General features: G+C 35.4%; 1 protein-coding gene across 1 annotated transcript; it reads right to left on the bottom strand.

The window, feature by feature from the left end:
* Nucleotides 1-347: 347 nt before the first annotated feature.
* mon1bb (MON1 secretory trafficking family member Bb) lies at nucleotides 348-10777 on the bottom strand. The gene is made up of 6 exons (XM_061727356.1): nucleotides 10648-10777; nucleotides 8001-8095; nucleotides 6251-6820; nucleotides 4581-5373; nucleotides 3474-3621; nucleotides 348-1054 (listed from the first exon to the last, which is right to left on the bottom strand). Exons 2-6 carry the CDS (start codon nucleotides 8077-8079, stop codon nucleotides 830-832), a joined length of 1815 nt encoding a protein of 604 aa, XP_061583340.1. The 5' UTR covers nucleotides 8080-8095; nucleotides 10648-10777; the 3' UTR covers nucleotides 348-829.
* Between the last annotated feature and the right edge of the window lie 5277 nt (nucleotides 10778-16054).

Here is a 16054-nt window from a genome sequence, read left to right as displayed (position 1 = left end):
AAAATATTGTCAAGAGGCAGATAAAGTGTGAATTCTGTCAAAGAAAAAACACATAACAGCAATGACCACAATTAGTGACTAATGATTGGATTTCTTGATTTCTGCAGAAAATGTAACATGAATAAAACATGTATCCTTGTCCTCCTTTTAGAAATATCAGCAGTATATGAAGCTCCATGTTTTCAAATTTCTTTGCAGGGATGAGCAATGACCGTCCCTCTTCTGTCACTTCCAGTCATAATTCCAGTTTATTTATTTACTGATCCCATATAAAGCAACATTATTTTCAATTAATTACAAATCGTGTTGTGTAACAGTGGGATGCCTTTCTGTAACTGAAAAAAAAAAAAAACAAACAAAAAAACTATGACCTCGTCTAGGATAAGTTAGTTTAAATTAATTGTTCTCCTCATATTAACTCACAAGACAGACAATGAAAAGTTATAGCATTTGAATGAACTGTCATCTATGTGATACATTCATTGTCCTTATGGAAAAAAAACCCTCATTTTTTTCTGTAATAAAACTATATAAAAACATTTAAATATCATTGCAATTTTTTCTACCACAGTTTAAAATGTACCAATGCAGCTTCGCCCTGTCTGTTTTTCCTACGTAAGCAGTGATACAATATTAAGCTTTTCCTCAGGTAAAAGAATACTAGTTTCAAAGAGACTAGTCCTTTTTAAATAATGTACACTGTAGTGTTCGATTCTAGTAGTCAGTGTCAAGTCCAATAAGTGTCATAGGAGCATTCGAAAACGTCTTGGAACCAGTGTAATAATTATTGGTGAATGAAGCAGAGCCTTATAGCAGTGCTAACAGAACCCTATAGGAGAGATAAGCCATTATCTGTGGAGTCTTGCTGGTCAGATTTGCTGCCTTTAGAACTCTTGCTGGGATTCGGAGTGGTTGAATACTTTGGGGGATATCTGATGAAGAGACGGTCCTCCTCCTTTTTAATCCACCGTAGAAGCTTAGTGATAGCGGTAATAGCACAGGCCTTTGTCACCAGAGGGCTAAAGCAGGTGTACAGCTCAAACTTACTCGTCACCTAATGGAGAGGAAAGCAGAGACCAAATGTTTCAACAAGAATATGTCACAGTTCACATTACAGGAAAGCTTCTACTTCCTGGGAAATACATTTCCTCAATGTTTCTGCATATTACATAAGATTGATATCAATCACGCATGTATTTGCTTGACATTAAGCAGGAGCCGACTATCTGAGATCAGTGTAATGACAGGAAACAGCTACCCTGCCCCTGTACAATGCAATCCATCATCTTTTAACTTCACTGTTACAATATTGACAGTTAACTATCGCGGAGCTTAAGCTCTTTTTAAAGGATTTCTTTTACTTGTAATTAGGGCTGTTCGATTTTGCCCAAAAATAAAATCTCGATTTTTTTCTCTCAAAATCCGATTTTCGATTACAATTATTAATTAATTAACAAAAGGCAAAGAAATGATTTCAAATATGCTGTTTTTTTATTGAACATTTGCCCCAAAATGAATGAATAAAGTGCAAAACTCTGTAAAATAAGTTGAAAAAAAGTTTAAAAAAATATAATAAAATATAAAGTTTTATCTCTGAAAAAAAAAATCAGCAAATCAGCACTTGCAAACATACAGTAAGTTATATTTCCAATTAAAAAAAAAAAAAAAAAGTGAAAAATCGATTTTACGAGTTTCACGTTTTAACATCGTTCTAATTACATAATCGCGATTACGATTTAAAATCGATTAATCGAACAGCTCTACTTGTAATTATTTTTTTAATTACCTCATCGGAAGCATAGTAACTAAACAAAAAACATTTCAATATGACAAAAACAAAAACTGTGATCCAGAAGTTTAAATGTATTTGGCTATATAAACATAAACCTACAGGGAATTAAAAAATATCCAAAATATCTTAATTTGCCAAGACTTCTTAAGTAACTCCCAATAAGTGATCATGATTGACTATAGCTGGCAGATCCTCCATTTCAACTTCAAAGCAGGTTTGAGGGAGACTTGGGATTTCAAGACTGAGAAAACTTCCACACACTTTACAGTTGTGAAATCCACACTGGATCACAGTCCAGACAAAACAATTAGAGGGGATTAAACCGAACCAAAGAGTTTTTTTTGGGGGTTAGAAAACAGGATTCCCATTTCTGACCACATAAGGACATGTCTTTTTTCACAGCTCAGAAGTCAATACAGAGCTAAGAAGTGAAATCTAGCTATGGGGATCAAACTTTTTTCTTTTTTTTTTTAAAACCAGGTTGTAAATATATTTCTGCCACAAAGCTAGAAATGTTAACAGAGGTGAATTGGAGCCAGCACCTGGTGGTCAAGTTTACAGCAAAAGGATTACGTCAGAGATGACAGGACGTAGCTGTCCCAGACAGTTGTATCGAGTACGTCCAATGGGAAACTAGACCAAAACAGGATGTCTAAAATGCATACAATGTAGGTTTGAAAACAACAAATCAGGATGTCTCTTGAAATCATTTTTAGACACCTGCTGAGTCCAAGATCACTATGCCAGTCGACCGTAGCCAAATGAGGTGTAACGGTCATGACCCAAAGACCCAAACCTTTAGCTCAAATGAAATGAGAACCAATAAGTCACATGTCTGAAACGAATTGGGAGTTGCTAAAGCAGCAGAATAACAATCTACAATTTTTCGAATTGTAGCAAACAGAGACTTTCTTTCAACAAAATGTCTCAAAAGTCACACCGACTGTAACGTAGTGGACAGAATGGTTGAGAAAGACGATCACAGATCAACTGTGTAACCTCAAACCATCCGTTACAGACCTGAAACCGTGACGCAGCTGGGTGTTCCCAGAGAACTTCTGACCAAACACGGACTGAAATGGGCTATGAAATCGATTAACTATAGTCAAATTAAACTTTTCCAATACTGTAAACCTAAATCAAAAATGTGGACTGTTTACATGGCAGTTTGTGCCAGGAAAACAACACATTCAGTTGAAGTCTAGCAAGCGGAGGGGTCAGAGTTCGAATTAAAAGTCTGCTAGAATGATTTTCATGCCAATAAAACATTTAACTAAATATAAGGAATCTTACAAAAGTCCCATCACCTTGTGTCACTATTGCTCAATTTATACAACTGAAATTTTCTTCACAATTAAATCATCTAAGTGGATATGTGAATTTTTTTGTTACTGTATTTGATTTGGGAAAACACCTAATGAATTGAAATATATGCTACAAAAACGTTTTTTTTTTTGTTTTTTTTCCATAATAAAAAATGGATGCGGTTTGATCATTCTGCACTTTAGCTCAAAGAAGTCACGCACAGGCCTTTATTACCATGACTTTAAAGTGAATGTAAAATTACAATACTAGAGAACGACTTTCTAAGCAAAACTAAATGTGTGCCAGCTCTAGATGTAAGAGCAGTAACGTGTTTCTGCATGTTATACATGGTGTCGGAGAAACTAAAGTTACATACCCAGGCTAGCAGTGTTTCCCTCTCAGCAACGTGGTAGATGAGCTTCAGGGGTCGTGAGGTACTGTGGATGCGGCTGTGCATGTACCGATAAAGGTCCAGGAGTCGCATTTTCTCCCCTTCACTGTTGTACGGAGCCTCCATCTCTGGGCTGCGGGTGAGTTATACACAAAAAAACTCAGATACACAAACACACAAGGTCTAAAAGTATACATTTATAGAATGACTAGGAGGAAAAGGTTTACTATAAGAGGGGAGACAGCTTTGATGTTACATAAGGGGGACATTTTATTTTAATAATACTGTGGTAGAAAAACTGAATGACTTAAATGTTGGAGTATTTCATTGATTTAATTCTCAGTGCTTTCCCCTGTTGTCTTAACTGATAGCATTGTTTAAGAACCTCTTCCTAAGGTAACCAAAATAAATCAGGAGAACACTGTTAATTATGAACAATAACAGCATAACTGTATTTCTACACTTTAATTCTTGGGCTTTTTAATTCGCTTGAAAAAAAGTATGTGTACCGTTTTCTCAAAAATATTATATTAAAGTCAGGCTGCCTTCGTACGACGGAGTATTAGGGCCAAACTAAGACAAAAAAAAATTGGAAATTACGAGAATAAAGTCATAATATAATGAGAATAAAGTCGTAAAATTACGAGAATAAATTCGTAATGTTGTGAGAATAAAGTCGTAATAGAATAAAGTCATAATATTACGAGAATAAAGTCGTAAAATTCCGAGAATAAAGTCGTAAAATTCCGAGAATAAAGTCGTAAAATTCCGAGAATAAAGTTGTGACATTACGAGAATAAAGTCATAATGAATAAAGTGGTAATTTATGAGAATAAAGTCATAATATTATGAAAATAAAGTGGTAATTTATGAGAACTCTAACAGGAAGAGCAGTCTTCTCCCTGTGTTAAAATGAAGAATATTGAGCATCTTGTGAAGTTATATTTATATATTTATAATATATTACAACTTTATTCTCATTACATTATGACTTTATTCTCGTAATTTCCTTTTTTTGTTTTTTTGTTTGGCCCTAATACTCCGTCGTACCTTTGTGTGGTTGCATGAGAAATGACAAAAACAAAAACCAACCTGGTGAACTGAGTGAGCTGGCGGTAGCTGTCCGGCACATCAAAGGGCTTGTACATGAAGTGCCTGAGGTCTGAGACGCCAACCTGGCTCACACTATATGACTGGGCTTTGGCAATGAGGCTCAGGGAGTTCTGTGCCAACATGGCCTCCTCTATCTTCCTCTTGCAGTCAGCTACAGCGTAGAAAGCCTCCTTGTCTGTTGAGAGCAACAGCAAACAAACCGTGCATTCTGGAGGGTCCAGGTAAGAAATGTAAGCATAAAAGTAACAGTCAGGATTGAAGAGGGGGAGGCAGATGGGAGTCCAGATCTCTCCAGCCTGAAAAGCAGAGGAAGCTCCGATAAGGTTGAGCAGAAGGTGAACGTCAGCTGGTTCCAACCTTGCGTCCTCGATCACGGTCTTCTCTTGAACAATGGTTAGCAACTGGTTTTTGGCAATGAGGATTGAGAAAACCAGATTGGGTGTGATAGCTTTTTGCAGGATCTGGCTGAGAGAGTCCCTGAGTGTGGAAGCCAGAGGCAGACAATGCACTGCTGCAAGCAAAAAGCTCGGGTCAGAATCCACCAAGTTAAGAAGACCATCCAGGATCTTCTCAGAGCCTGCTAGCAGTCTCCGTAGGTCATAATTCTTCTTGTGTTCAAAGATGCGAGATATGCTGGCCTGAGTGAGCATACTGATGATCTGATAATAAACGTACAGGAGCTCTCCGCGCAGCTGCTGCTCAGACTGACGGCTGCTGGAGACACACACTAGCACCAGGGGCCCCTTCTGTAAGAACACCACACTGTGCCCATCTATTGGAAAGAAGAAAACACAAAAGCAGGACATACAGGGAGAAACAATTAATGTATGAATTAATTTGTGAAACAACCGCATGCAAAATGGGTTAAAACTGAATGACGACAACCAGTACTCGAGTTGAGGGGGGATGAGGGGGGATGGCATCCCCCCTGAAATAAAAATAAAACTGCCATCCCCCCTTTCCATCCCTTATGTCATTTCATCAATGAATGTGGTTTTACTGCTATTTCAACATTTAGAGTCATCACCAGAAAAATAACACCAGAAAAATAACTTATTTGACAATTTTCACCTGTTTCAAGTAAATTTTCACTTGAAATAAGTAGGAAAATCTGCCAGTGGGACAAGATTTATCTTCTTATTGCAAGCAAAAAAAATCTTGTTCCACTGGCAGATTTTTCTACTTATTTCAAGTGAAAATTTACTTGAAACAGGTGAAAATTGTTGTTTTTTCCAGTGATGAGTCTTGTTTTAAGTGTAATGAATTTTTTTTACTAAAATTAGACATTTTAACTAGAAATAAGACAAATATTCATGTTAAGATTGTGAGTTTTTGCAGTGATCCATTTTACTTATCCTGTGAAGGACAGACATATTGATAAGTTCAGAAAACTGTTTTTTATTGTTGTGTTTTGATGTATTTGATGTAAGCCCAGTGGATATTTAAAGCTTACAGAAGGCTGCATTTAACTGCTGCTATGTCATTCCTGCAGTATTTCTGCAGGTGTTTTGGTCAGTGCTATTATTTGTAATATATTATATTATTTGTAATCAGCACAAATTATCTGTCCCCATATGATAAAATCCACCATCCCCCCTGATTTTTTTTTACAACTCGAGTACTGACGACAACCATCCCAAAGCTCTCACCTGAATACACTGAGCGGATGATATTGTCTCCACTTTGGACAAAAGACACAAGTGCCATCATGACCCCCATTGTAGACGAAAGAGCCTCTTCGCTGCCGTAACGGGAATAAATGGGTTTGCCGGCTTCACTTAGCACAAAAACGTGCTTCCTGTGCTGACGCCAGCCGTCAGTTGTGACATCCTCATCCCGATGGGACATATTTGCAGGAGATTCTTGGACTCCTGTCTCCAGCAAAGGAGATGATCTACCCTTTACACCTATACCTTGTTCCTCCAGCTTGGCCTTGGCCAGCATTGTAACAACAAACTCTCCGGAGTCGTTCTTGTCATTCTCAACGGCAGCTTCTTCCCCCGGCCCTCCGTCAGCCAGCTGGGTGGACACACTGTTCTGACATGCGGAGGTTTGTGTCTCTTCGGTCTCTAATTCCATTCCTGGGTTAGGACAGGATTCTGTATCCACACTGGGCTCCTCTGCGGTAACTTCTCCGCTAACATCGGCACAATGATTTCTTGACAATTCATCAGGAAACGTGTGATTCCCCAAGAGGGAGAGAGAGGTCAGTGAGGCGTCTGCAAAAATTAAAGAAAAACTATGTCACTAAAAAATTCAAAATTTGTTTTTGCTAAATAATATTCCATTTCCAGTTATATAATGAATATGGCCTTTAAATTAAGATTCTCAGATTTATTAAGATTCACATCTATAAAAGGAGTGAATGATTTTACACTTATTTCATTAATATGCTATCAGTCAAATTAACATAACCATTTTAATATTCTGTTGAGAATCCTTTGTTAGGACTAAACCCGCTAAAATAATGTTTCATGATACTCATGATACTTGTGAAATGGATTTGTTTTATATTTTCTGGAGAATTTTGAGGGTTATTTCACAGAACAGATTTTTTTTTCGGGATGTTTTGCATCATTGTTTTATCTTTTCTTGGCTGACTGCTGGATAAGAGGCACTATCCAATCACCTTTGTATCATTTTTTACAACTAAGTACACATGATATACATACACACTTCAGGATTTAATTCAATTTTATTTTATTTTATTTATATAGCGTCTATTACAATGGTACAGTGGTACTACCCTCAGAAGCTAGATTCACATTATCACTAAATGCTCATGAGCTAGGCGCACTGGTAGCTGTGCATGGCCATGTCATCCCCATGTCTTTATTACGGACCTTTGCTCATATTTTTTTTCCCTTTCGCTCACTGGGGTTCAGATTATTGGAAGTTTCATCTATTCGTAGAATGTTGTTATAGAACTGGTGTGGCTTTTATAGTTTTTTGTTTTGTTTTTAATCATCGTTATGTTAACTAGTGTGATCTGGACTTACTATTTTTGAAGCTTATGAAGGCATTTGCGCCTTGTAGTAAACTCTTTATAATTCTACTTTTTTCTTTTATCAACATTAGAGTAGGTTACAAACCCCTTTCAAACACAAATGTATCACTTAAGAATCTATTCCAAACGTTTTAACTGTTTCACTAAAGGACAGCCCACGTTATTGATGAAACAGCTCTTGAGCAAGTTGTCCAACTACTTTTCTCTCGACTCAACTATACTTTTAAGCTCTTTAGAAGAAAGGGATGTAAATACCTTCACATGAAGAATGAAAATCTAAACCACAAGCCAATCAGGTCCATATTCATATTCAATTGTAACTTTGATAACAAAACGTAAAGAACATTTTTTTTAGTAAATACTCTCTACGAATAAAACAAAGTCTTATTTACCAGGTGGATTGCTCTCAGATGGGGGCTCACAAATCTTCAGTCCCTGAGCCTCCCCCTCTTGATGATTGTTTCCCTCCATGATACCATCCCAATCACTGCAAAATTAAGAACAAAAGAACAAGTGTGAAAAATCAGCTGTGTAGTTTATCCATTATCAACCCGGCAAAAGGACTCATACTCTATACTTAAGTAGAAGTACAGATACTTGTGTCAAAAAAAGACTCTCGTGAAAGTACAAGTACTGAAGTACCTTCTTTACTCAAATGAAAGTAAGGAAGTACAGAGTCTAAAATGTACAAAGTAATTTTTGCTGTCAGTGATCAACACATCTTTCGATAACTCAGGAAAACTAAAAAAAAGATTTAAAAAAAATGGGTAGACAGATTAAGTTTGCTGCAAGTTAAAAATAAATTTAACAGAGTTTTAGATTCGACAACACATTCTTGTACACTAGAAGTTCATGGATTTTAGGTTTGCACAGGACGCACAGCATTTGCTGTGAATCATTCTTGGGGCCAATATCAAACAGTTCTTTTCAATATGGCCATGAATGGGGAATGTCCTGCTACATCGTTGTCGGACTCAACAATACTCCCTGGATCCCTAACGTCCATGCCGCCCTGCACGTTTTTCTCTCTATCCTAGTCTGTACACTCTCTTGATTTCCCTATCTAGTTAGTGACGTCATTTATGTCATTTATTCATCTGTGGAGAGTTGGAAAAAGGAATCTGTCTGTTTTAATATTATAAGGAGCAGAAAGTACAGATTTTTGCGTTTAAATGTAAATCAGTAAAAGTCTTTAGAAAAGAAATACTCGATTTCATTTGTATAGCATTATATATGGTAAACAGTTGACCCCTGACAGTCATCTGATATTATTTGGCTGCTCCATCTTCTCTCTCACTCTTCCCTCATCATTGCAGCAAGCCCTTATGTTTGGCATGGTGGTAGCAAAAAGAGTTATTCTAAGAAATTGGAAATCAGTTTCTTTCCCCCTGTTTCAAGAAGTGGTTGAACGACATGGTATCTTGTATCTACCTGGAAGAAATTCGTTATACTCTGTCAGACACCCGCTACAAGTTCCTGGATGTCTGAGGACCCTTTATTGAGTACATTAAAAATGGTAGACATCGTCCTCCAGACCAGTGATGTTGGATTCTTCTACTCCATCCCATGTTGTCTTGTTATGTCCACGTTAAGTTTTACACAGTCAAGTTTCTGCCCCCTTGTCTACATTTGGACCTTGCTCTTTGGACACTGTGGACTCTGTCCTGGACTTTTATATGGACTCTTATAAATACAGAGGTGTCAAGTAACGAAGTACAAATACTTCGTTACCTTACTTAAGTAGAAATTTTGGTTATCTATACTTCACTGGAGTAATTATTTTTCAGACGACTTTTTACTTTTAATCCTTACATTTTCACGCAATTATCTGTACTTTTTACTCCTTACATTTTAAAAACAGCCTTGTTACTCTATTTCATTTCGGCCTTTAAAAAAAAAACTATCCAGTTAAATTGCTCCATCCAGATAGAGTGAATTTGGTTGTGGTTGTTTCAGATGTTCTTGTCCAGTTTTGTTCTTACATCCGTCGCCCTCAGATTCCTGCAACTAAACTGGGATATACATTCCAATAAAGGTTAGGATAAATGATACATGCCTCTGAAGTTTGACTTTTTGCACCATTACAATACTTATAGGCAACTATTCATCATATCTGCTGCTCTCTGAAACACATGTTAATGCTCAATAGTACACAAATATGGTTCTTTGATATATTTGCATTTTACTAATATGCATTCATTTTCAATGGCTTTTGTCGTTAATGGCTTTTTTCCCCCTTACATTACTTTTACTTTTATACTTTATGTAGTTTTGAAACCAGTACTTTTATACTTTTGCTTGAGTAAAAAACTTGAGTTGATACTTCAACTTCTACAGGAGTAGTTTTAAACTCTAGTATCTTTACTTCTACCTGAGTAATGAATGTGAATACTTTTGACACTTCTGGATAAATAACATTTTCAAAAAAAAAGAAAAGAAATACTCGAATAAAGCACAAATGCCTGAAAAAAACATCTATTTAAGTTCAGGAACAAAGCATTTGCAGTTGGTGGGAACTTCCCACCTCTGACCCTGGTGATGATAATGATAATGATGATCATAATCTCGAGACTCTTATAAATGGGAGCACTGCTGACGTCACATGATGACAGAAACCGCAACTGCTCCAAGATACCAGACTGACAGGAATTTAAATTTGATAACAGCTTCCTCGAGCCACCACACACACACACACACACACACACACACACACACACACACACACACACACACACACACACACACACACACACACACACACACACACACACAGGTACAAATAAAACAACCATTTAAGTTGTACAAACTGTACATGTAAATGTTAACATTTTATCTACCTTGCACCTGGTGGCGACGGTTAAATTGTTCTTAATTACAGATACATGACAGTAAATCCCAACACAACTCGGCCAAACACTGACTGTAGCTAGAACTGGCTGCTAGCAGCGGCAGCAGTAACAGATCAATTTCATGGTCTTGGCTCAGCGGGGCCAGCTATCGCGCTCTTCTAAGATTAGACGGATAACAAATCCAACTTACGATTGTGTAACGTGGAAATGCCGGGTTTAATAGCTAGTTCGCTAAGTGAACTTTCATCGACAGTCCGGCTGCAGGAGAGATGTCAAGAATTGAGCAGAAGACAAATTTTCCTCTTACAACAGAAGACATCCGGAACTGATGACGATGAGCTCAGCTGGCCAATCAGATCGCTCGGTGGAGCCTGTAGTCCCGCCCCCTTGAGTTGAACTACAAAGTAAAAAAAAAAAAAAAGAAGTTAAAAACACCCAAAATTAATAAAGTAATAAATAAAACATAGTAAAATGAAGTTTTGAAGAAATTTTGTACAGGAAATCATTATAGAGATTTTTTTTCTTTTCTTAAGAATACATTTAAAATAAAACCCCTTTATGTTATGGAAAAGTAGATAAATATGGAAGCACATTTTTTTTTAAACTTTATTGAAAAGTCAGACGTCACAATTAGGGAAAACACATTCATGTGTTCCCAAGGCAGGTAGTAATGTACATGTGCAATTACAACAGTAATAATAAACAACAATTAAACAAATGTAGTACATATAATGGCATGACGTTATTAATAGAAAAGACTACAACAGCTGAGTGAACTGAGCATGACGAATAATACAGCATTAGAAATCCAGAAAGAGTAACAAGGGAACATAAAACTGACCCTAATGTGACATATTTTAAAATGCTTTAACATAAAGTGCAACAGACTGAATAAAATAAATAATAAACAGACATAATGAAATAAAAGGAACTTATATAAATAAATAATTAAATTAGTAAAGTAATAAAACTAGTAAGGAAAAAAACAGCTTTTATAAGGGGGAATTCAGATTGATTTTATTCAATTCAGTAGGGGAAATTCTTTAAGAGATCATATAAATTTCGTGTCTTAATTGTTGTTATAAGTTTTAGAGATGTCAAAATATGGAAGCACATAGACTTTTATGCCCGTATTTTTGTAAGACTTTTCACATTTTTTTACTAATGCTACAGTTTCTTCTCTGGTGCTAATGCATTTTTTTGTCGTCATATTTGTTTAATTAAAGTTAATTAAATTAATAATAATTAAACATAAAAAAAAATTAAAAATATTAAATTAAACATAAAAGGACGCTGATCATCAGTAGGGTTTCCCGTTCACCCTAGTACCCCTCGCTGCAGCCCTGCGGAAGGGGGCGGGGCGTCGGACATCACAGGGGCGGGGCGTCGGACATCACAGGGGGGGGGCGTCGGACATCACAGGGGCGGGGCGTGATATCAAAATGACACAGCACCATCTGGTGGCCATTTCCAAATGCAAATTTATATTCAAAGTCATCATTTATACAGATGAATCTCCGAAAATAAGAATACCGTGCAAAAGTTAATTTGTTTCAGTAATTAAACTCAAAAGGTGACACTAATATATATACTCATAATATGCAAAGATAGATATTATATAAGATTATAAAACATACTTGTGTAATATAATTATTATGTTTAATATTACATAATTATAATAAAAATATATAGATTGTCATTGGGTATTGAGTGTGATGAGTAGGCTAGCACTAAAAATCATTGGTAGTAATGATTCCATATATACAAATTACATTTTTTCAACAACAAAAGAGGGACAAGGACAACAAAAGCAGGTGTTTTGTGTTAATGTGTTTATTCATTCATGAGATTATATAACTAAATATAAAATACTATCAATCTATTGCTTTAAGACAAGCATTTATCAAATTAATTCAAAGTGCCTGTATGAGACAAAAGTAAACTATTTTTTGTGCCCAACAGACAATAGGCAAAACAATGACACTCAATAACAATGACAGAATAGAGAGAGATAGACAGAGATAATTTTGGTCATTGAGATGTATGATCTAGTGAATACTTTTTTATACCTGTTCAAAGTATTGTTCTCCAAAAGCAGCAGGCACCACCATCTTCGCAGAACAGGCATGTCAAGCTGAAATTATTGTTTGTTTCACTTTAGTGCACAACATAAAATGCAATCTGGAAGATGTAATTTTCAGTGCCGAAATGTACTTACAACGGAGTAGTCAAACTGCGCATCCAGGACAATGTACAAGGCAGACTGTACCAAAGCCATCTTGCCACAGGAGAGCTCGCTCACTTTAACATTGTGTTTAATGGTGCCTGTACTGCAAAACAACCATAACTTACTCAATTCTCTGAGCCCACTACTGTTTGCGCTCTCACTTGAACCGTTGGCTGAGATGGTCCGTCAATCTTCCAACATCACTCCAATCTCGATTAATGGTACTAACCATCATATTTCATTGTATGCTGATGATATTCTTTTGTTCATAAATCAGGCACCCCAGTCAATCTCTCATATTTTACATATTTTCAATCAATTTGGTGACATTTCAGGTTACAAAATAAATTGGACAAAATCAGCTCTTCTACCCCTTAATGATACAGCAAGATCTGCAACTCTGCCACCCATAATCCCAGTGGTCAGTCAATTTAAATACCTAGGTATTAATATATTTCCATCAATTCAGACTATCGTGAAGAACAATTATGGTGATACATTGAATAAAATCTCTCTCGATTTAGATAGATGGTCGTCATTGCCTAACTCTCTACAAGCTAGAATTTCGATTATAAAGATGAATATTCTACCTCGTGTTAATTTTATTAGCTCCATGCTCCCGTTACCAGCACCACCACAGTTCTGGACAAAACTTAATTCTGCAGTCTCCAAATTTTTATGGCACGGGAAACGCCCCCGAATCAAATTTTCATTATTACAACGAGCTAGGGCTGATGGTGGCCTATCGTTACCTAATTTTAAACTGTATTATTGGGCTTTCACCCTTCGCCCCCTTTTGAAATGGTTTGACCCGACCTTTATGGTGTCATGGCGAGAGCTTGAAGAGAGTTTGGTTCACCCCTTTGAGTTGAGAGATCTTTTATTTTCTAACATCACTACTAGTCAATGCAAAGCGCAGTTTGGGCCAATTGTTGCTCACCTTGTTATGGTATGGAGATCTGTGGAAAAGATGTGTAAGATTGATGGAAAATGGAATATGTTTTCCCCGATATTTAATAATCTCGGTCTTCTAATAGACGGATGTCCCATCAGTTTCCCTGGGTGGAAGACAAAAGGTGTTCATACATTGGGGGATGTGTTTGACGAAAACGGACTGTGCTCGTTTCAGAAGCTTTGTAAAATTTTTAAGTTACCTGGTACTTCTTTTTTTTTCTATTTGCAACTGAGATCATCTATGAAAGCCTACGGGGTCCCGTGGCAGTCTGCCCTTACAATACACCCTATACATGAGCGCATCTGCAAAGCAAGTAGATCTAAAGGGCTGGTTTCTTTGTTATATGAATTTATTTTAAAATCCGGCTATATGCCCCTAACTGTGGACGCTCGGTGGAGGAGCGATATTCCAGATTTGGATGTAGATTTTAATTGGAATAACATCTGGTCAAATATTTTACTCACCTCTAGGAACCCCGACCATCAATTAATTCATTTCAATTATATACATAGAACTTATCTAACTCCTCGACGGTTATGTGCGATGAAATTATTAAATACTTCATACTGTACTTTGTGTACCTCCAATGAAATTGGTACTTTTTATCATATGATTTGGGAATGCCAAGGAGTTTTTGAGTTTTGGAGGATGGTTGCTTCTAAACTTTCATTAATTTTTACTATTAATATCACACCATCCCCAACCATATTTTTGTTAAATGACATATCCCAGTTACATTTGGAACGTACACAAGAACGCATCTTTCTTGCGGGATTAACAGCAGCAAAGAAAATTGTGGCTATGAGATGGAAAACTCCTCATATTTTAACATTTCAACAATGGGCTCTCAATTTTGTAGATATCGTGTATATGGAACTCTCGACAGCCCGGTTACATGGTGCAAGAGAGAAGAATATTAATGTATGGTCTCAGTTCGCAGAGGTGCTCCAAAACATGCTTTAAAAATTGTACTTGACCTTATAAGGTGTTCTTTGGCTTGGTGTACTGAAGTGTATTTATATGTGGTATATTTGCGTTAAATATAGGTACTCGGTCTGTGTATATACTGATACAAGGCAAATGTGATAAAAAAATTAATAATTAGGCATTACGTAATTTGGTTGGTCCGATGGGAGGAGGGAGGGAGGGAGGAGGGTGGGTGGGGGTGATGATTGATTTGTATTTTTTTTTTTTTTTTTTTTTGTTAATCTATGTCATACAAAATATTATGTTTGGAAAAAGACTATTATGGTTATCGGTTTTCAACTACTAAATGTTACATACACAAATAAAATAATTAATTACAAAAAAAGAAACAAGCAGCAGCAGGTATGAAGGCATTTGATAAGCCTGGAAATATTTAGTTTCTGCCGTGGTTACATTTTGATATAGTGAACTATTCATTATACATAATTTCTATGTACTTAGTGTGATAAAGGAAAACTAAGTATACCATGTTAAAAGTTATATTATAAACACATTGATGTGATTTAAAGCTGCTAGGATCCAGGGGGTGGGTGGGTAATGTCTGGGGTTATGATTTTATTTTCATTTATTTTTTTTTTTGCTCTTAATTTATGTGCTAATTTTGCATTGTTATACTTAATAATATCGGCATTATTTTTTTTTTTTGTTTTTGTGTTTTTTTGTTTTTTTGTTTTGTATTTGTTTGTTTTTTTGTTATTACATTTATCTATTCATTTTTTGTTATGTATTGGTGTTTTTTTTTGCACCATGTTGTTTTTTCAGAAAAAGGAAAAAAAGAAATAAAAATTTGATCACAAAAAAACTTACTCAATTCTCAACAGATTTTCAAACAGTTTGGTTTGTTATGAACGTCAGAGATGTATGCATACTTGTGAATAACTATAAACATTGAAAAAAGTACGTTTATATGAAAATAACCAAAACAGATAGCTATGACATTTATATTAAATCAATATTTCCATAGTATTCTTAGTAACATTAATATTTACATTATAACATATATATATGTATATATATATATATATATATATATATATATATATATATATATATATATATATATATATATATATATATATATATATATATATATATATATATATGTATATATAATTACTATATAACATGTAGGCCCTATATATATATATATACACAGATGTTATAATGTCATGATATAAATACATCATAATGTAATATATAAACATGTTATAATGTAATAATATATATATATATATATATATATATATATATATATATATATATATATATATATATATATATATATATATATATATATATATATGTTATATGGTAATAATATGTATATGTATATATGTTATATGTAAATATAAATGTAAATATAAATGTTACTAAGAATACAATGGAAATATTGATTTAATATAAATACCATGTTATAGCTATCTGTTT

Source organism: Cololabis saira, chromosome 8 (genome assembly GCF_033807715.1).
Source record: "Cololabis saira isolate AMF1-May2022 chromosome 8, fColSai1.1, whole genome shotgun sequence".
NCBI classification, from domain to species: Eukaryota; Metazoa; Chordata; class Actinopteri; order Beloniformes; family Belonidae; genus Cololabis; species Cololabis saira.
Note: the sequence above shows the minus strand (reverse complement) of the source record. Positions and strands in the feature narration are given on the sequence as shown.

What these genes read in the sequence shown, in the direction of transcription:
- mon1bb (XM_061727356.1), bottom strand. Translation starts at nt 8,079, where the DNA reads ATGGAGGGAAACAATCATCAAGAGGGGGAGGCTCAGGGACTGAAGATT. An exon ending in CATCCGCTCAGTGTATTCAG is followed by an intron (nt 5,374 to 6,250) that starts GTGAGAGCTTTG and finishes TCTTTCCAATAG; the next exon opens with ATGGGCACAGTGTGGTGTTC. An exon ending in GGGAAACACTGCTAGCCTGG is followed by an intron (nt 1,055 to 3,473) that starts GTATGTAACTTT and finishes CCTCTCCATTAG; the next exon opens with GTGACGAGTAAGTTTGAGCT.